Source organism: Mytilus californianus, unplaced genomic scaffold (genome assembly GCF_021869535.1).
Source record: "Mytilus californianus isolate M0D057914Y unplaced genomic scaffold, xbMytCali1.0.p SCAF_1, whole genome shotgun sequence".
Classification (NCBI taxonomy): Eukaryota; Metazoa; Mollusca; class Bivalvia; order Mytilida; family Mytilidae; genus Mytilus; species Mytilus californianus.
In genome coordinates, this window is record NW_026262581.1 from 113,282,027 (window position 1) to 113,305,842 (window position 23,816).

A 23,816-nucleotide genomic window follows, 5' to 3' on the forward strand; every position below is an offset into this window, starting at 1 on the left:
TTGAAACATATTACAGCTGTTAGCTGATATACCGCAGTAATGTAATTTGAAATCTTTTTATGTGAACAGACAAATGCATTTGGTCCTATATAGTGAAGGACATACTTGAGTAAATAAAGTTAATTTTCTACAATAGTATCCATGTGACACTGACATCTCTTATTAATCCTGATCCAGTAGATACAAAACACTACAAGCCAAATACCCATGTTATTAAGTGGAACCCCTGGGATATCTTTATGAACTTTGTATAGCAAATCTCTCTTTCTATATCCTATGATATTACTTGTCTCATTACTAAAGTCCATTGTGGATGACATGTTGTGCATTTTGGCATTTAAATGACATTCCGTGTTAACAGCAATTAACGTCCGTCATTTGTGAATTGGTTAATACGGAAATCGGTCAGCTTGGTCAGACACATAATGCGGGGAAATAATTGATTGCTGTCTCTTCATTAATTTACTTACTTTTTCAGAATTATTTAACTGAGATTGCAATTTTTCCTTTTTACAGTTACTGAATATTGTGTTTCTTTTGATAATTCAAATTACGGTAGCTTTCTTATATCTTGTAAATTAACCAAATCAAATCATTTATTGGTTTAAAATCCAAATACTTGAACGTCACCAAGACATACAAATCCAATACCAACAAACACTCAACAAAGACATATTCAAATATGTAAATAACGGATGGTTGGATGTCTGTCTGTTTAACGTCCAGCGGCAAATCAAAAACATATTCATGACGATGTAAATAAAAATTGATATACATGTATATATAGAATCATGTGCAAAACAGTGTAGGCGAGACCATTGATTGGCGCGCTAAAATATCCCATTGACTGGGTCAGATTAGGTGAACGTTCGTCTGTAACGCCCACAACTCACGACGTATTTATTATAAACATTTAAACTGTGGGGTTGCCAAAGGGTTTCAGTATATATACGAACTACAGTGCACAGTATATTATATACATATTTTATTTGCGATCATAAAATGTACGAAGTCGTCCATTACTATGTAAATTGGGTCGATTAAAAAAAAAGCTGAAAATGTTTCTGTTGCTAAGGGTTTTTCACAAGTATAGTAGTTAGCAGAAAAGTTCACCAAACTATACATTTTACCTATTCAAAAACGTAAATGCAAATTTCACAAGGCTTGATCCAAATAGCCTTTTTATTGTCTAATAACTTGCAAGTACGAAAAAGACAGGACAGAAGTATATTTTGTCTATATGTTTTGTGTACGCACACTTTTTAAAGTTGATCATGCATTCGTTCTAAAATAAAATTTTGACCAGATAAAAGTTAAAAGATGACATAATTGGACATGCAACCGCAATTGTTAAATCGCTTTGACGTCCGAAAAAAAAGATAATAATCAACACATGCATTGTAACTTTTAAAGCCAGTTAAATCCTTTTTTTTTTGTTGAAAGAACGTGCGATGTCATAAAAATTGATTATCAAAACATAATGAAAACACAAGTAAAGAACGTTTACACTGAAATGCAGTCAAGTTTAGCAATTGATAATTCATTGACAACATTCTAGCGTATCATCACAAACAAACAACTTGTAACGTCTCACTTCATTGGCCGAAAGATTTAAATACAACAACAATTGTTGTGTGCACGTGAATTGACACAGGTGACCGACAATGGAATGTACTACGTTACTACGAACGTAAAAAACAATGATTTTTGGTCGAAATAATTAAATAAGTATTTTGTGAATTTCAAATAGTGGGGTCGAAATATTATACTAATAATTTGTGTTAAGTAATATTCTTTATGCATGCAGCACTTGTACCGCACTATGAAAAATATAAGGATAAAATAAAATACATGTGCCGCTTTTATACGGATGAATGTATGAACCACTTTAATTTCTTTCATATTGACGCTAGGTTATTATCCTGACAATGTCGTAGTTACTTATAATAAGGATCTCATAATACTGATCCATTTCAAATTTATGATGGGTTGCACATTCCTCTTTTATTGTTTTCATGCTATACAACGAAAATAAAGAAGCTAAGCGTTTGGTCATTCAGAAATGACGTGTCATAAACGAGCAAATTGTCCCCGAAAGATCGTACCATGTGTGCACGTGAATATAGATGTACTATGCAATGTACTATCATGGTCACCACGAAATTCAAATGAATTCAGTGAAGGCATGTTGGTGTAAAAAGGTTTGAAATGTTTCATCGGCGAAGATTTTATTTTTGCATGTGTGGAACTAAAAAATAAATAACTACTTGTGAGAAATGTCGTAGTTTATAAGGAACTATATAAATGTACTGTTTTCGATTTTGATTGGTTGAAAATTTATCCTTTAATTTCATACCGTAAGAATAGAGCTTTGCATAACATTGTTGAACAATCCGCCAAAGTAACGTATGGCGTGCGTGCGTATTAAAATGAAATACAAAATCATACATGTATGATAAACTTATAAACGAAATATTAAGAAATTAAGGATGACTACTGTAAAAGTATGTACAAAAATGGAGTCACCTTTTATCAATACATTTAGTGAATAACCACACTTTTTAAAACTGATTGTTTTCTATGCAACTATTTAAATATTTACAATATATAATTTTCAACCGAGGATAGCAAAACAGTTAATTATAAATTAAGAAAGTATATCGCTAGAGTTTATAAAGTACATTTCCTTCCACTGTGCCATGGTTTGCCATCTCCATTTTTTCTCTAAACAAAGCATGGCTGGTTACATGTTCTGAATTTACTTAGAATTTCGGGATTTTTTTTTCAAAATCAAGTAAACTAAATCAGAAAAAAAATCACACTATCCTAAAACTTATGAAAGAATATGAATAATGAACATGACAGTTTATAACACAAACCCATTTACTATAAAAATCGAGCAATATCTTTAGTATGTAATTTGGTTATTTTTGTAGTTAAGTACGGTTTCATTTCAAGTACAACGTTAATTCATCAAGTCCATTGAATAAAAGATAAGGCAGGGTGAGCAACTTGACAAAAAAAGGCAGGATGACGATTTATGTAAAAAATCAGGATAAACGAATAAATATATTCAGGACCTAACAGACTGAAAAATAGAAAGACAGGACAGAGATAACAACTAAAAAAAATGCAGGACAAAATGTTTCATCCAAGTCCTTCACCCCCAATCAAAATAAAATGGTAGCTCCCTTAATCCAGGACCAATTGAGAGGAGACAGTTGAATTTAATATTTCGACGTGACTGTTAAGATTAAAGTTTAAAATTTTACATGCACATGTATAAAAGCTAGAATTGCCATGCGATAATCAAGAACACAATCATGTTCGGGAATACGACGATGGAAGTTTTTAACGACCTTGACCGGCTACGTGAATACTGATCAGTCCATTCAGCTTTATAGTACGCGTGTTCTATTTTCGCAGGTGTGAGGTCGAAGGTTTGAATTGACCAATGAAAACGATCGTTCCTTAACGAGTTAATCTAATAAAGTTTGTTTGACTGATTATGTTGCACGACCTTTCGCTAAGCTTAACCGCAGTTCAGTGTAAGTATTCAATATAAATCAAAACACAAAGGTTATTCCTGATTAGTTTTTCGAATTATTTTATTTAGGCGTTGAGACCCTTTGGTGACCTCACAGTTTAAATGTCTATAATAAATACGTCGTGAGTTTTGGGCGTTACAGACGAACGTTCACCTAATCTGACCCAGTCAATGGGATATTTTTGCGCGCCAATCAATGGTCTCGGCTACACTGTTATGCACATGATTCTATTTTGTATGTCAGATCAAATTATGATCCAAGTATTCTTCATAGCACAGATGTGAAATGTTTAACCGTCCGTTCTTTTAATATTTGATATCATCGGCAAAATAAAGCTGCATGAATACCGAACAAGCCCGAAATTTTCATGTCTAAGTTTTTAAGGTCACATAATTTGATAACTAGCCTTAGCTGTGTATCAAATTACCGTAGATCTTGTTGAATGCTTGGTAAAACATTAGATTTCAAGGTCAAAGATCAAGGTCGAGGTAACAAAATTACAATGCTAACAGAACTAGATTTAAGTAATAATAAAGCTATAGTTCCACTTGAGACTATTACTACTACTACCCGTTATGGTAGATCAAGTTCCACATAGACTTTTATTTAAAATTTGTATAGAGATAACTCTGTATAATTTCGTAGTTAAAGATAAAGCACAAATCATTGTTCTTGTTTTGATGCAGTTTCGATGATCTGCTGTTTGCCTTCTTGTGTAACTGTATGATGACGTATATTTAATGTATGGTCTTTTGTTGGAAGCTGTTAAAAAGCCATTTTATTTTCTATTACAAGTCGCCATTGTGAAGTTGAAGCTCAGCTGCGTCTGTTTTATTTCTTCCTTGGTATAAACCATTAATAGTGTGTTTAGTCCAGTTTTAATTTACCTTAAAAGCTTGTGATGATCCATCTTTTAAGTGTTGTAAATTTTTGATAGTTTTTCCGATAGTTGGCTATAAAATTGTCAAAACGTCAGCAATTACTGCTAATAAAGATAGATTAGATATTACTACAACATCCGTAGCTAAAATAGTCTTCCCATTTACAGTTTAAATTGCCGACTGGCCATGTAACAGTATAGCATAATCATATAGAACTTCATACTACTTAATTATCAACTGGGTGATTGCTTTCAGGTTCAAAGTGTTTCATGTCTAATGAAATTGTAATAAAGTTATATGGAGGTTAAAGGAACAACGCTGCCTTGTTTTGACTTTTATCAAGTTGGACCTGATGTCTACGTACAAAGAGGAGATGATGATGATGATGATGATGATGATGATGATGGCGGATGGTGGTGAATGGCTGTTTAACGTCCAGCGGCAAGTTAAATGCATACTAGTATTCAGGACGAGAACTATATATATATATAGTTAATGTAGTATGGATCTTAAGTCTGCTTTGTACTAGAACTACACGTTGAGTCGGATTTTTAATGTGCTGGTTAACAAAGTAACAGTACAGAGGAATGTCACCCTACCCCGACACATTATTCTGACTGCGAGCCAACAAGTCTTTGCTCTTACTCCTTTTTGACGCGTGCTTAACGGAGAAGCAGCAAATACAAACTTTAAAGTCTTTAGTTTAATTCGGCTGGGGTTTGAACCCACGACCCCCCGCACTCAAGACGAACACGCTTCCACGAGACCACCGAGGCGGCATAAAGAGGAGATGTTAGTTTTCGAACATTCAAGATTATTTTCCTATTTGTAATATTATACTGATAAAACATTTGTCTCTGTGTACCTCGATTTCTATAATCACGATTATTAAGAAACACATCATTAATGAAACTTGAAGTCACGAAGAACAAATAACTCAAAAGTTATAATTACAAAATAAATCTGTATTTCATAATGATTAGTGTTCGTGTGAATGACAATTCTCTCCATACTTTTTTCCAATAAAATTAAATCTCGGCTATGTCATGTCTTCAGGTTTTGCGTCTTTGTATGTAAGCGATTAATATAACGCGTTTCGTAACTTGCTGACAGAATTCGATAAATGAATATGTGATTGCGTAGACGGCTTTCGTAGAGTAATCACATTTCTAGTTTATTTACATCGTATCTAGGTCTGTTTCCTTCAAACTATGTAAAATTTTCGTTTTTCAATCAAATGTTATCTCGTAATAAAAAAAAAAATGCTTTAATGTCTGAATTTCCCTAAAAATCGTTCGAATTGGACTATGACCTAGAATAATTAAATTCGTTATTAATACCTAGATATGCGTTCTCCCCGGTAGGATAGAGGTTTTAACACTCTTCACTACCCCTGTACACCGTTTGGCTTTAGGTTGTTAAAATCCCAATATTTACGGATATGAACATGAATAACTAAAATTATTTTCAATTATGATAACTTTATAGTGTTCATCTGTCCAAAGTATAGGAAGTCGCTCTAGTAGTTTTTCAGCTTATTTCTGTTGATTATCCTTTTGCGGACTTCGTTGGCAATGTTCTGATTCTTGTTATACAACACTTATTGCCGAAACCATTTCTTATCGACCTCTGTCTTACAAGCATTTTATGACGTGTTTCAGCCAGACAGGCTTTTTCAGCTTTTAAACCTTGTAACAAACAAGAAGACCAGTAAAGCTAGATTATTTAATTTCAGCTATACTGATCACGTTCTTTCCTTTAAAAATCCAATCTTTTTTTGATTGGGTCCAATTGAGATATAGACCTGAACTAGAGATTAAAGAAACCGAAAATATAGCTTCCACCACTTCATCTTTAGACATATACATTTGACTACAGAATCTATGAAAAACGAGACGATTTCAATGTTGAAATCACCTGAGCAGCAATATTGCAACTTCACTCGCGTATGGAGTACACATTTCTCAACTCATACGATTTCAAAAGCTTGCAGCGGCCATTCAGACTTTGTCAAACGTCATCGTGTCTGGGCAAAACTTCAATTAGCAAGGGTTTTGTAAAAGTACGTATCGTCCTTTTTCTAAAAAAGTTCATCGGAAAGTACCAACACCTAATAAAATAAATATTCAGCGTCTACTTCACAAATAGGACAGGGTGGTCTTGAGTTATTGATTGTATATGTGCCAACGTTGTGTCACATCTTATTTACAATTTACAGTTTTCCCTTTATTTGACTTTGTACTTTTATGTTTCTTTTAGTCGTATGCCTCTTGACGTACATCCAGCTATCAGCCTTTTGGCTTTGGGCGTTCCTGATGCAGGTGGGTCCAGAGGTATGATTCAGACGCATGAGGGTCTTATAGCGTTGTTTTTATTCTGTACTTATATTTACATATTGTAATTTATCGGGAAATAGTATATGAAATTATGTTTTACTATATACTGTAAGTACTATCAACTGCAAAAACTCATTGTTGCTGTCTTTATCAGATTTATTTGTATGCTTGTTTGGATTTTTAAGTCAGTTGTGTTTGTATGTCTGTGATGTATGTTTACACAGTTTTGTCTGCTGGATCCAAATTATTGTCACGTTAACCAGTTATGTCTGTTTGGGTTGATCACTCAATTTTGTCATTTTAACAGAGTCGGAAACTATAAACAACTGCCATACAAATGGGAGGTTAAGCTAGCTATTAAAATAAAGTTTAACCTACCACTTTCTTAAGAAAATGCATGAATCAAGTCAGGATTATGACATTTTTCCATTCGCTCCGTTGGTTGATCTAGACTAGCGTTTGATTTTTCAGGTTTTATGGACTTCCCCTTTTTTTTTAATTTACCTTGGTGTTCGGTATTTTAGTTATACTTTTTCGCTGTACCTTTGATATATTCGCCAACCTACTTGTATTTCAACGAGATTTTTTTTCTCTCGTGTAATTCGCTTTATGTTTTTTCTAGTCCTTATCTGATATATTCGTCTTGATGTAAAATAATAATAATAATAATAATAATAATAATGGTAATGGTGGAATATTTAAGGCTCGAAAATTTCTTCTCAATGGAAGTTTTAAATACTGAATATAATTTGCAAAAGGGAATTTTCAGGTTCCAGTTTATCGTATACGGATCATTGAAGCTAATTAATTCTATTATTTGAAATTTTCCAAAATGGAGAACTTTATTATGTGAATGTATATAACACCAGAAAAAGATGAATACTCATCTTTAAAGCAAAGATATTTCGTGTTTCTTTTATCCAGATTTATCTTTCGAAATTACAATGATGTGTTCAAGTTTCCTGTTGGTATTAGAAGACTGAGTAACGTTTTGTAAATAAAGGATAATCATGACCGTATAACAATTAATTTTGATTGATAAGAAATGACAGAATAACAGAGAGAGATAACAGATGGTCTAACCGAGCCTCATGCATGTGAAAGTCATTACATTGATTACACGATTAGATAATAACAATGGAAAATATCATCAGAGCATCAGATTTCTAGTTCATGTATAAATTTGCATTCATTGTTCACACTTGTTCTATTGATCTAGACGTGCATGTAAAAAATGCGCGTTGTCCTGTCAATGAATGAAATACCTTTACAACAGAAAACCCAGGTAGAAAATGTAAAACATTCAATATCAATTAAACAAATAATAAAAATTGTAACAACTCCGTTTAAATTGTGTACATCCGTTATCAAAATTGCCCAAATAGATATCAATCTTCAATTATACAATTCTCCGTTTTTCATTTTAAAATTGTATGTTAATAGTTATTAAACGAACACATAAACAACCGACCCTTATTAATCGTGCCAAATCTCGCAAAAGTCTGTCGTACTAATTATGCACTCAATACAGTGTCGAGGATGTTTAATTTCTCATTTCTCTTTTCAAAATGTCAATATGATTATATCATCTGTATATGATCATATTATATTGCTTTAAAGTTTGTAATTCAATGCAAATGATTAATTTATCTAAGTACTTAATTAACATCCATTGCAACAATACACAACAAATTGACCAATAAATCATCAGATACATCAACATGTACTTGTTATCAGTGTGGTAAATAAGGTTTCACCCTGTCCCGAGGTGTACGTTGTTAAACAAATGTCCAATCATTTCTTTATTACAAAGGTTACCCCCTACACTTGATTAATAAACAAACAAAGGAACGTGCCATGTTGTTCTTTGTGGAATGTCTTAACATCTTATATAAGTGTTGATAACAGTGGTATTGGTGATCGGCCTGTGAAGTAACATTACACCCTGCAGATAATTATAACCTCCATCGCTCCATTGTTATTAAAACTCAACTATAAAGTCAGTTTCACCGTGCATCATTTTCTGCATTAATGGTTAATTACTGAAGCAAGGTGTTCTGTATTTTCTATGAATACCTGTTAAAAAAGTTTAATGTATTTGTCAGATCTCATTCCGATATTCCCCATATGGCAGCAACAAATGGCTGCTGATGAGAGCTGACGCATGCGCTATTTGTATCTGATCTTCATCAATGTAAATGTTGGCAGATGAAGTGCTCTATTTTTAAAGTGGGACAAACAAAGTTTCTTATAAACATTGTAATTAGTATTTATAAACAATGTTAATTATGGGAGATAATACGTAATGAATTTACAAAATGAGGGATTTATTACACTTTTCTAGTGGATTAATACTTTTCTATGTGTTTTCTGTGGATTATTTAGCCAGCGGGGGTAAGTACACAAGTTTTGGCAAAATTTCTTAGTCGATAAAAAGTATCATGGGAGTGTTTGTTGCATGTCTTTGTTCTTCAAGTGAATGTACACTGGAAAGCACACTGACTACACACTGTTGATCTGACTTGACCTATGACCATAAAATTGTCAAATGAAAAACTTCCATAAGAACAAAGTTGAAATGTGTCGTATTGGGATTATTTTATATCATTTAATTTTCATTAGTTCTGTCATTTTCAGCAGTTACATGACCTTACATCTTTATATTAAAGATTCGTCCTAAGGTAAACCCGTATATCTAATGCTTGTGTAAGATGTGAAGTTATTAGCTTGATACTGTAATGATAAGTCCATTCTAAGTGACACTTTTTGATCGTTTAATATTTTCTAAATAAAAATCATATACGAGAGAGTTTTTAGTCATTATTATTATTATGGGCGTATCTCATGCACCGTGGTATATATAGTATTATTTGCATAGATATACTTTTGTATTTATTATAGTACTTTATTAATTTATGTTGTACTTTTTTGTGAAAAGTAAAATTAATTGTTATCATTCACGGCCTTTGGCTGCTTATAACATTTACAATTCATTATGGTATAAATGTACATGTGTTCTACGCATCAGTGACTATACTGTTACTACGATTATCCTTATAATAGGTAAATAATATCTTCAGTTACATTTCATATCATTTTATGTCTATTTCAGATTCAATCATCATTTTATCAGGTAGTTTTATGAGGGCCATCACCCTATTTATAACACCCATTGAAAGAATAGAAGTAAACCTTGACTATATACATATTTACGCTGTCTTTTCAATCTAGGAAATTGTGTATATTTCTATAATCCGATGACTTGTAGAACTTTATCTATTTTGCCCACCCTTACATTTTATGCAGCTTTTCATCGAAGCTAAAAATGATATTTTGGGGATTGGGATATTTTACTGTGGACTGAAGAAGCCTTGTTATTAATTCGGTTATTTTTTATTTCAAGTCCATCATTTTTATGTGAAGAAATTAAGTAAAGATATTTTTGGATAATGTTGGTGAAATTTCGAATTAAAAAACACGCACAGACAACCCTTTACCATGTTTACTAAAACAAACAAATCAAACAAATTTCAATGAATTATGTATTTATATTATTGATGCACTTGAACGAACCATGTCAGATTGTATACGTATCAATATTATGCACACGTTGACAAATCTACTGATTGACAAAAAGACTTCCAACCTTTCGGCCAAGATGTCTGACTTCTTGTCCCCAGACAAGCAGAAACCTTTCTCACTAATGGTCACCCAATCCAATTAGTTAACAAGATTATAATTTTCCAATAATTACACATAGGATGCAGGAAATTGTTTCCCTCTGTCCGTTTATTGTTTGATCATAAAGAAAGACGACAGTGTATTCTTTGATGTCTGATTCCTGGTGTCAGGCGGGGTCTCCAGGGAGGGTAAGGACGAGCGATTGCAATTTATTTATGGATAATAGAGTACTTTATGACAGTTATTGATCCATGTCATCCTTATGTTTTAGTCATTCAAATGATTGTTATGTAGATAAAAGTATAAAAGCGAAGATTTGTTACAACTGAATTATGATCAAACAAAATATGAGTTGATTCTCCTGAGGTAAAATGCAGGTAAACAAAGATTTCTATATCCAATATGAAATGAGTAAACACAAATTAGTGAAAATGGTAATTTAGAAATATTGGAAAACATTTTTTAAAGCATCGCTAGTTTATTGTCATTTATTTGTTTGGTCGAGAAAACTCTCAGAAACGTTAATTTTTAATATGCATTTGATAATTTGAAGTATTCATTAAACTGATTGTGATTTGCATTTAAATTGATTGCATGTTAATAATCTAAATATCTGATTATGATTTATTTCTGTACCGATAATCATTCAAGTTGTAAATGATCTGTACAATATGAAATGGCAACACTTTGCTGACAATCCCTTTTTGATGTACAATCCAAATTGATAGTATTAATAATATTAACAATGATGAATAATGATAAAAAGAAAGTCAGTGGGATCTAAGTAATGGTACACACTGTTGTCTTGGTCAATTTCTGAATTTGTCCCGTTATAAGGAACCCTTGGAGCCAAAATTCGTGAAAAGTCAATCTTTGCATGCTAGGACACCCGAAAATCATAGAACTATTTCAACTGATGTTTGCTTTATATAGAGGCACTGTTACAATATTGAAAAAATATTGGTTGATATGCGGTGTCATACAAGCCACTCCGTGAAACAAATTTGTTTGTATTAGGAATCGTGTAAAGAACATTCTTGCCAAGACTCAGACCGAAAATTATCTTTAGTTTTCACCGATTTTTTTATGTACAACATCCACATTTTTAAAGGATATGGTAACTCTCATAAAGTTTAAGTACTATGTTTCGACTCAGTTTGGTGTAAAACACTGAATGGTCAATATTGTTTTACCTTCTTGAATTCTGTTTTTAGTACCGACAGCTATTTTGATTTGTCAGCTGGAACATCCTATAGTTTTTAAATGGAAATTATTGCGAAGTATTGCTAAAACTTGCTCAGTTATGTAAGAGACAATAAAGAACATGTTATTAAAGGATATTCTTAATACCATGCTTTGCTTCAGTAATTTGTTAGATAGTGACTCTTAATTCAATAATTCTTGATCATTTTATACAGTTAGTTTGTCCTGCAACAGTTGTATTCATTGGAGTTTTGACGTTGACAAGACAATGAATAAATGTCAAACTAAATATTGTCGATTTATTGATGACCGTGTCATTACCGTTTAGAGGTGTTGGTGGTTGTCGTTAAATTCAATTCAGTAGCGAACTAGTTAGTAGACCGCTATCGAGCAGAGCTAGCGGTGATTTGTCATCCCCTAATTATCCTGTAGTGTAAAAAGCATTCCTGTCATTGCAAACTATAGCTTATTTACTGCAATATCCACCAGTTGATTGTATTTTCACGACTGCGACGTGACTTCTTGATGTCTAAGAATATTTTTCAATTACATTGTAATAGAACAGTGGGTTGTTGTTAATGAGTCAGTACATTAAGCGTTTTTGTTTCCACTGTTAAATGACCACTTTCAGATGATAACATTTGAAGATATATTAATGAATTATTAAACAAATAAACGAATGAACAAAAACAAACAAACACACTAATGAACGTAAAATCCAGGAAGATCGAGGAAGATAGTAAGCGAAATTTACTTATCAGATTTTATCTTGCATCAATCCTTCCGGCTCAAGATGGGGCACCGTCTCGGTGACTTATGATGAAGCCGACAGAAGTGAAGACAAAGGGCGGTTTGAAACTGTGCTAGAATAAAATCAATTGAATATATCCATGATTTTCACCACAAATCTCCTTCCATTTCGAAATTCGTAACGAATTTTACAGGATTTTGAAATTCGTACTAATAAGATTTTTAAAAAGACAAAAATTTATTTTATTTTACTCTTTTAACACTAAAAATATGATAAAAAAACAGCAGCGGAACTTTGTTCATGAGGCATTGTACTACAAGATTTTACTGTCGCTAAATCAAGTTCTGTTTCTATTTTGAAAATTACTTGAACTCTAAAACTTGTACTGACAGGGGTACAAACATCTTGATTGTAATTATACAAAAACTGAAAGTTGATTGCAGGCATGCATTCCAATAGATTACATTAATGATTATTGTCTGATTTCAGATGCATCGACTCCAATTTGATATACTTTTACTTGAAAACCTGTAAAATTATTTATTTCTGACTCATAACACTGCTTTTGGTCCTTAATTTCATTTATTTGATATATGTGTCCTTGTAAATACGTTAACTGGATATGATTGTATTCCTGTCAAGAAAAATAAACCTGATGAAAATAAACTAGTAGATTTGGAGAGAAATCAATACCTGGCACCCGAAATGTGTAAATATATTTTCTATATAAATATTCGATTGATATTCAACACATTAAATGTGTTAAGCTGATTATTAATGATAGATCAAATCAAAATATTTTGTTTCAAGTAGGGGTTTTAGGCAATAAACATAAACGGATGATAAATTGTTGCCACGGTTAGTTTACGTTGATTATAAACAATGCAACATGCATTAGAGGCTATACATATAGAAATGTGTTATTAGCTTATACGTTCGGTGACAAAATTTAGACTAGTAACGATTTTTGCATCTTTGGTTGAAGGGTATGAAATTTAATAACCACTGGAAAAAGATATCGATGATATGATGGAAAGGGACAAACATACTGCATTATATAAGGACCCATCAAATAGCTGTTGCAGGGATTCTTTAATTTACAGAGGACCTGACACTCCACCCAATCGAGGCTTTTGATTAGAAACTTCAATATGTATGTATCACACACAACCAAAATTTGGGGTCCTTTTTAGCATAAGTTAGTCTACCGGACGACATATAGTTTACTAAAAGAACTAATATGAACTTACAAACGAAGCAGTACAGACTTATCTTTTTGTTCCCTGGAACTAAATATTAAATATTGATGGATCATTTCATATCAGTGAATTAAAAGAATATTTGCGTAATCCATTAATTCGACTCTTAAGAGAGACAATGTGGCTAATGTCTCTAATCAATACACAAGAGAATTTAAAGTGTATTGATTTGTAATTTATATCATTTGATACCTGTCCAGGTAAATGTTAGTTACAAGCTTTGGTGATTGCTGTCACAAATATTGTTTAGAAATGACGTTAGAACAATTATTTCGAGTCCTTTATTTGCAAACAATTGCGAAAACATAATAAATTTGAATCGATTGAAGTTTGATATTTACTTCAAAGATATATTGGGAGCATCATGCGTTCAATCTAATGATGTACAAGACATTTCAGTTTGTATAACAAAAACAAGAGAAGTGACGGTGATAGATGATAAGAGTGCGTAGGAACAAGTTAAATCCTTTTCATGTCAACCATTACGGCATTCAGTTACACGGACTTAATATTCGTTTTTTTTGTCAACGCAAAGTAAATATATATATAGTATACGAACTTGTCACATGTCCTTATGCCACTCAATTGTATATTTTTGTAAACTTTGAATGTTGACACTTTTATGAGCTTTCATAAAGTAAGAAAGAAGAAAACGTTTAGACATAATTGGTTCCAGAATAAACATTCCGATTATTTAAGCATGTAGAAAAGTGTGTTACATATATAAAGTGTGTTACATATATATACTAATGTGTATAGCTCCTTTGAACGTATTTGAAATCATTCAAAGAACTCCCCGAAAGTGAGATTTTGTTAAATATATAAATACATGTATACTAGTAATTCATTCATGTACCGACCGTGCAAGGGCTGTATAGCCAGTCAAGGTCGTTAAAAACTTCCATTTGTTGTTCATTCATGTTGGTGGTGGATGAATATGTAATGAATCAAACAAACGCGTTTTGTCATTTTGGGAATTTTCTGTTGACGACTGACCTTTGATAGTCTCTGTTGAATTTACTTTTCTAAGCTCGCGATTTAGAGATTGCCATATAGGGTGGCCATATGTCTATTGTTGAATATAAATAAGAAGATGTGGTATGAGTGCCAATGAGACAACTCTCCATCCAAGTCACAATGTAAAAAGTTAACAATTATAGGTCAAAGTACGGCTTTGTTGACTTCCATGTGTCTTGATTTATTTTCCGTGTGCATGGATGGACGGTTTTCTCATTTATATATACGCCGTAAATCATTTTATTTACGTTTATAAAAAGGGAGAAGATATAAAGTTAACAATACAAATTATAAGGCGATAAAATCAGACAACACCATTAAAATTTTTTTTTAAAAAATGACGAAATACAAATAACATGCACATTGGCGAAAGACTCTTTTTATACGACCGCAAAAATTAAAAATTTTTTGGTCGTATATTGGTATGACAGTGGCGTCGTCGTCGTCGTCGTCGTCGTCGTTGTCGTCGTCGTCGTCGTCGTCGTCGTCGTCCGGCGTCGTCTGGCGTCGTCCGAAGACACATTGGTTTTCGCACTCTAACTTTAGTTTAAGTGAATGGATCTCCATGAAATTTCACCATAAGGTTCAATACCACGAAAGGAAGGTTGGGATTGATTTTGGGGGTTATGGTACCAACAGTTAAGGAATTAGGGGCCAAAAAGGGGCCAAAAATAAGCATTTTTGTAACTTTCAGACAATAACTTGTGTGTAAGTGTATGGATCTCTCTGACATTGTACCACAAGGTTCCATATCACAAAGGGAAGGCTGTAATTGATTTTGGGGGTAATTGCCTCAAAATTTTAGGAATTAGGGGCCAAAAAAGGGGCAAAAAACAAGCATTTTTCTAGTTTCATGACAATAACTTGTGTGTAAGTGTTTGGATATTTCTGAAATTGTACTACAAGGTTCCATATCACAAAGGGAAAGCTGGAATTGAGTTTGGGGGTAATTGCCCGAAACGTTTAGGAATTGGGGGCCAAAAAGGGGCCAAAAATAAGCATTTTTCTAGTTTCCAGACAATAACTTGTGTTCAAGTGTATGGATCTCTCTGAAATTGTACTGCAAGGTACCATACCACAAAGGGAAGGCTGGGATTGAGTTTGGGGGTGATGAATCATAAGGGGGTTCAAAAAATTTGGGGGGGGGGATTTTTTCTTTTTTTTTTTTTCTTTTTTTCCTTTTTTTTTTCTTTTAAAATTTTCCATTTTAAGTTGGTTATTTCTGATTTATATTTAAAAGCAAATAATAATGATATGGTAGGAGATATACACCAAACAGGATGTGTAAATTATTATATAATAAGTATTGTGCAATAGCAAGAAATTTTCAATTGCACAGTATTGCACAATAGCAAGAAATCTTCAATTGCGCAGTATTGCGCAATAGCAAGAAATCTTCAATTGCACAGTATTGCGCAATAGCAAGAAATATCCAATAGCACAATATTGCGCAATAGCAAGAAATTGTCAATTGTACAGTATTGCGCAATAGCAAGATATATTCAATTGCACAGTATTGTGCAAAAGAAGATACTTCGTATAAATTGCTTATTTCTTGATCAATTTCAATGGGGTTTTATTCTTGAATTCTTGGGGTTCTTTAATATGCTGAATCTAACCGTGTATTAAGTTTTTGGATTTTGGGCCCCGTTTTTAAATTGGTCCACATTGAGGTCCAAAGGGTCCAAAATTTAACTTTGTTTGATTTCATCAAAAATTGAATTATTGGGGTTCTTTGATATGCCGAATCTAACCGTGTATTTAGATTTTTAATTTTGGGTCCCGTTTTTTAAATTGGTCTACATTAAGGTCCAAAGGGTCCAAAATTAAACTTAGTTTGATTTTAACAAAAAATGAATTCTTGGGGTTCTTTGATATGCTGAATCTAAACATGTGTTTAGATTTTTGATTATGGGCCCAGTTTTCAAGTTGGTCCAAGTTGGGGTCCAAAATTAAACTTTGTTTGATTTCAACAAAAATTGAATATATGGGGTTCTTTGATATGCTGAATCTTAACATGTATTTAGATTTTAGATTTTTGGCCCAGTTTTCAAGTTGGTCCAAATTGGGGTCCAAAATTAAACTTTGTTTGATTTCAACAAAAATTGAATATATGGGGTTCTTTGATATGCTGAATCTTACCATGTATTTAGATTTTTTATTTGTGGGCCCGCTATCAAATTGGTTCATATTGAGGTCAAAAGGGTCCAAAATTAAACTTTGTTTGATTTCATCAAAAATTGAATAATTGGGGTTCTTTGATATGCCAAATCTAACCGTGTTTTTAGATTTTTAATTTTGGGTCCCGTTTTTTAAATTTGTCTACATTAAGGTCCAAAGGGTCCAAAATTAAACTTAGTTTGATTTTAACAAAAATTGAATTCTTCGGGTACTTTGATATGCTGAATCTAAACATGTGTTTAGATTTTTGATTATGGGACCAGTTTTCAAGTTTGTCCAAGTTGGGGTCCAAAATTAAACTTTGTTTGATTTCAACAAAAATTGAATATATGGGGTTCTTTGATATGCTGAATCTAACCATGTATTTTGATTTTGGACATTGGACCATAATAGGTAAATTAAAAAAATTGAAGTTCTTAGACCACATTCTTTCTGTGTCAGAAACCTATGCTGTGTCAAATATTTAATCACAATCCAAATTCAGAGCTGTATCAAGCTTGAATGTTGTGTCCATACTTGCCCCAACTGTTCAGGGTTCGACCTCTGCGGTCGTATCAAGCTGCGCCCAGCGAAGCATTTTATTTATAACATGAGATATCATCAGTTTCATTAACCATCGACACAAGTAAATTCTCTAAGCCTAAACTTGACCGAATTTGAAAGTTTGAAATGAAAGCAAAGTTTCGAGGACAAAGGATATACAATACTGTCACCGGCAGAAACAACACAGACGTTCAAAAATAGAATAAAATACAACACTTAAAACTAAAGCAAAAGCAACACGAACTGTATTAAACATATATAACTGTATAGAGTGAACTTTAAGCATACGACAAATGGTCCAGAATCCTTCCATGCCCACTACAATGAACAGTTCTACTCGACTCATCCTGCTATTAATTTTTGTCTTTTTGAAGAGTATCATTGAACAACAGTCGGTAAATTACATTAAAATTCGTTATATTGAGGAAACAGGCTCCTCAGTCAAGAACTGAGAAAGAGAAACTAGAATATTTATTTGAAATGTGGGCGAAATACCAGTCAGAACAGAAGAGCTAAATTTGTTCATTTTTTTGAGCTTCAGATATGAAGCGAAAACTCACCTGTGATGACTATACGTGTTTTTTATGTCTTAAGAATATTTACTTTTAGCTGTATGTATAACTATATCAATGTGCTATGGAATGACTTTTAAACTTTAAGGTAAAATATGACCTTAATTCTGCCAGGTCAAACCTACCGGTCCCAATCCCGGATAAAAGAGGAGGGAAGTCATTAAAGCAAATATTGCAAAAGCGCAAATGTCCTATATAAAAAGTGCAAATATCCTTTATTAAAAAGCGCAAATGTCCTATAAATAGAAGCGCAAATGCCCATAAAAAAGCGCAAATGTCCTATGAAAACTGAGCGCGAACGTCCCGCGCCGCCTTCATCAGTGCCGTTTAAAAAATTATATGAGATAATACACTCTGTAAAAATGTTTAAGTACTAATATCCATATAAAGTAATTTTAAACTTTAAAAGTTGAAACTCCAAAACTTTATAGATCAAACAAAATTCAAAAACTGAAATTGATAAGAAATAAGATATCAGTTTGAGTATATATATGATAGTGTATTTATACCTCTAACATGTATTTATACATCAAAAAGTATTTATACACCCATCAATATTGACTGACGAATATATCATGAAACAGCAAGATATGCTTTGCATTTTTTTTTCATGTCCTTTTCATTTTGTTTTGCATGAAACTGATTTTTATGTAATATTTGGTTAAAATGCGCACCAGATCATTTATCTTCACGTTTAATGGAGATAACAAATTAATAGAGGGGAAATAGGTACGACACTATCGTATTCAAACATCTTAGGTGTAAAGTAGAAGAAAAAAAATCGACTCTTAATTGAACCTTCAATTGAGAAGCTTTCCTGGTTTAGTTTCATAGATGACGTGAAATGGAATTATCTAGTCAATATGTTCACCCATGCCAATAACATAGGCTACATTCCAGCATTAAATGAAAGCACCTTCTTCTATTTTCCTAGCTCTCAAATGAATTGTTTGAACTCCACAGATGTGTACTATAAGCCCTCTGACACTGACAAATACCTGTCCTAAAAAAAATCTGCCATTCTGCTCATTGTTGTACTAATTGTAATGCCACCCAAAGAAACTGAAAAATATTTTGTAATGTGTTCTGCAAAAGTTTCATTGTCATTTGTTTTCTAAATTTTTCATCTGTGACATCCAATATGTTGTTGAGTGTAAGCAGCAATTCCAAAAACGCAGGAGCGATGTTTAAAAGAAGTTATATCTCGAATTCAGCAAACACGTCAAACAGTTCGACCACCATCTCGATGACCTCAATCGCATACAATTTTTTGTGGTTGAACAGAACAATTACCTGAATGATACACAGACGTAAGATCTGCAAAGATTTGGACAAAGGAACTTAATGCTCGTCAACTAGAATTGTTTTTTCAAGATGTATTCATCAGTCAATATTTGTATGTTGATCGTGATAATTGAATGTATAAATACATTTTTGGATGTTTTACATACACAATCGTTTACAAAGCCAAACAAATTATAATTATTATTTCTAATTAATTTCAGTGTAGAATTTAGTTTATTTTGTGAAGTTAATGAGTTTCATTATCTAACGGTTTCATGCAAAGAAAAATATAATGGACATGGAAATAGAAGCAAAGTAAATCAAACTTGATTTCTATATATCTACCGTCAATGGTCACGTGGCAAGTGCACCTCTGTCTAATGACTGTCAGAGGACGAGCAATCATTTCCATACTAATAACTTGAACTAAAATGCATCAAAGTTGTGCATTGAATATTTGATAATCTGTATATGTAACCAACACCACAAAAGCATACACTCTTCTGAAATATAGACTTACATCATATATTCAAATAATTTTAGAGGAAATACTTGGTTGAAAAGGTGAAAAGGTTGAGTTTTTTCATACTTGATCTTGATGGTAAACGTTTGCACAAATCGATCATATAGAATATGTATCGTACAAGTGAAAAGTTTTTACATCTATTTACTTTTTGTATACACATGTAAGTATTGACACTTGTTCAATGATAACTCCAAACGTTTACATTATTTATAATAAACTGCAATAAAGATTTGTCTATACATATAGCCATTATCAGATTCTGGGAGGTTGCCATCGCTAGACTCTCACTAACTACCAGAAAATGTCAATTTATCTACAATTCAATGATATTACCAGAATGTTCTAATTTGCAAACAGAAAATATTATCTCAAGCTCAAATTGTTATATGATATGCGTCGCTGTAGCAACGTGAAAAAGTTGCACAGATTACATAACTGAAATTGTTATTAAACATAAAAAAAACTATTTCAGTGGTTGTATGAAGAACTTTGTTCATGTTGTATATATGAATGTTAAAATTTCTTTTCTAATTCAAGTTTTGACGAAAAATAATGTAATCTGTGGATGGTTTAGCGTATTTGAGCAAACAAAAAATTTAAATAAAGTTCACTTCTAAATCTTTCCTTCATGTATTTATTTTTCTATGAATGCCACTTCTAATGTAAAGTGAAGTCACTGAATACCTTTAACGACCTTAGATAACCCCAAACGGATATTTAAAGATTTGAAACAACATAACCTTATTGCTGAAAACGAGATAGCGGAAAGCAATTCTAAAAAAACAGTCAATTCAGAGTGCAATAACTGAAAAGTGTTTCTGATTAAATGATAGAACTGGGCTATAAAATGTAATAACATTATATGGCGGAAGCAATCACATTTTTTCCTAACAAAACGCCACTTCTGCAATTAACATGCAAATCAAAAACCGATATCACAAAGAAATCAAGAAACCAGCAAGAATCGAGATGACCTCATTTTATTCATAATGCATATGAATCAAGTGGTTCAAGATATGTTTCAACATGTCATCTCCTTTCAAAATATGATGATGTGGTATGATTGCCAATGAAACAACTATTCCTAGTGCTTCAACAATGAGCAAACCCATACTGTCTAATGTAATATCAACCAGTACACATCCACTGGTTTTAGTTAAAAACGTCATAACAGTCCGAGAAAATCGTATATATAAATCTGAATACCAAAATATCGACAGGATGTTGGACCATTAGTGCAGAATATTCAAAAACACAGACTGGACGTGGTAGGGTATTTATACATTCCAATAACAAAAAAGACACTAAATATAGAACTGAGAGTACTCGCAGTTACTGACCACTAGTCCAAAGCCAATAACAACTAAAAAACATGCATCTAAGACTAAAATATCAATCAGTACACATCCAACATCCAATGGATTTAGTGTAAAGATGTCATTATCAGTTAAAGAAAAAACATGACCGTGTGCAATGCCAAGATACAGGTATCGACAAATTGTAGAGCCATGAATGTGCATCTGTATATAACAATAGTATTTAGTTTGATTTTAATTTACTGATAACGAAATCAATATTTATACCAATAAAAATAATATTCAAAGATCTAATTACAGTGTTGAATTAGTAAACTTTTAGAATAAATTCATTTAAAGGATCGATAAGTTTACCCGGATCGTATCTAAATGCTCGGGCTCAGTAAACAACTTCTCCGTAAAAATAAGGATGAGCTATTTCGTTTGAAATAATCTTCTACAGGTACAGCAAAACTTTCAAACCAAATCTTTGTATCGATGGAAGAATTGAGTAAAGGGTTAAAGTAATTTGTGGTAACGAAATCCATGACTTAAGTTTGAATTTGGGTGGCGTCACTTTAACCTTTTTACAAATGGAAAAATTGCTGAATTTTTCGTTTCCATTCTCTAACTTACGTTTGCCTCAACCAAACTGATACACAATGCTTATTACTACAAAACTCAGATCAAGTACGAAATTAGGTAGCGTCACGTTTACCGTTATTGAGTAATGTCCCTTTATAACATTATATGCAAGCGGGGCATCATCTGTGTCCCTGGACACATTCCCCATCTATTTTGTGTAGAGTTTCCCCGTGTAAAACTGAAACACATAAATCTATAGGAAAGGACAGATACTACCGTTTATATTTGATTTATTTGTTCCTTTGGGTAAATTTCGGCAGTATATTTAGAAAACTCCTGATTATTTAACGAAAACATATCATCAAGTTAACAGTCAGTGTTGATGAATTTAGGCCTATCAATTTATTTATGCCCTTTATATTTAAAGTCAGTCATAACCCGAAGTTCTTTCATGGATGGGAATAAATATTTCCGAATTTATACATTTATGATGTCAACAGTTAAAATATTTTGAGTGTTCACCCTTTAAGGTTCTAAAAATATTGCAAAAGATGTCACGTCAATATTGCATTAAAAGTTGGACGACAAGAGTTGATGCAATCGAATGACTTCCTACAGCGACAACAGCTTAATAGAGGACTAATTATTTAGTCGTCCATGTACTTATACAGTAAAACATCAATATAATGTTCAAATGTTTCATTATAGTTTTATAGAAACCGATCTTTAACTCGTTCATAGCTAATGATTTTTAATGACAGTAAAACTGATTTATAACTGAGAATGCGTTACTTCAAATATAGAATGCTAAAAACAAATGCCATTTCAATCCAGCGATGGGTTAAAAGCATACTATGTTGTGTTTTGAAGCATGCAGCCAATTTTCTGATAGAAATCAAAAGATGAAGGACAGATCGACAATTTGAAGAACATTTCGATGCTGATTGATATTGGTGTTTGGTATTATATATTCCTGGACAGTTCTGCAAAAATATTGTCTGTAATAACAGAAACATAAGTTTGAGCTATTTACAAACAGTTTCGGGAACTACAATATATTCGATTGTTGTTTCTAGTATTTTAACGCCCTATTAGCAATATTACAGCCTATTCCGGTTTCATAAAGACCATCTTATAAAGGAAGAAATTTATGAAAGATTGATAATTATATGTATAACTTTTATGATGCTAAATATGTAATTATCAAAAACATGGAAATTCATCTTGACTTTCTATGCACGATTGCCGGATTTTCTTATGTAATGTTAAAGCACTTGCCATTCGATCGTTGAGACTCAGGTTCGGGGAATTTAACTTTCATGTTGCTATAGTTATGAGGAAATTAATCCGTTGACATAGTTTGGGTTATTTTTTGGTAGAAAAGAGTTTATAGAAAAGTCTTAGATAGTTGAATGTTTGGATCGTTGATAGTTAGTACTCGAAGGTTTGCATTTTCAAGATGTTATAAAAAAGTATAACAAAAATACCGAAATCCAAGGCAAATTAAAAAAGTGGAAGTCCATAAAACTGACAAAATCAAACGCTATCAATCAACGGAACAAGTGAAAAACAACTGCAATATTCCTGACTTGGTACAGGCATTTTTCGAAGAAAATGGTGGGTAAAACCTAGTTTTATAGCTAGCTAAATCTCCTTCTTGTATGACAGTTGTTTATAATTCCGTTATATTGACAAAATTTAGTGAGCAACCCAAACAGACATAATAGGTTAATGTGACAATAATTGGGATCCAGCAGCCAAAACTGTGTAAACATACACCGCAGACATACAACACAACTGAATTAAAAATTAATAATTTATAACTGTTTAGCTTAAAATCAAGTTTTTGAAGGCATTTGATTGTTGATATCAATACCATATTCATAGACAGCTATTTCTTTACATCAATAGATCTAATACATGTTAGTATGTTAACGGCAGTATAATACTTCATATGTCCATACCAAAACCACAAACAACGGAGCAATAATCTTGTGTTGTTTATATATAAGGAAATGAAAATAAACCTTTTTTGTACGTCCGTAGCGCTTTTCTAGATTTTCCTTCCACAAGAACGAACTATTGAAAGCCAATTCAAGGATGTATATATATGTTAGCGGCAATAAGTGAAATTAGGCATTAAGCCTAAATCCT

At 32.5% G+C, this 23,816-nt stretch overlaps 1 protein-coding gene across 4 annotated transcripts in view; it reads left to right on the forward strand.

Moving 5' to 3' along the window:
- Window positions 1-7,678: 7,678 nt before the first annotated feature.
- The window catches only part of LOC127730888 (receptor-type tyrosine-protein phosphatase mu-like), a 59,032-nt gene continuing 42,894 nt past the window's right edge, over window positions 7,679-23,816 (forward strand). For 3 of the 4 annotated variants that reach the window (XM_052239494.1, XM_052239506.1, XM_052239501.1), the window contains exon 1: window positions 7,679-9,159. In XM_052239494.1, the coding sequence (XP_052095454.1) occupies window positions 9,084-9,159 (76 nt within the window). In that variant the 5' untranslated portion in view covers window positions 7,679-9,083. The remainder of the gene's footprint in view (window positions 9,160-23,816) is intronic. The other variant, XM_052239512.1, reaches the window with a different exon arrangement.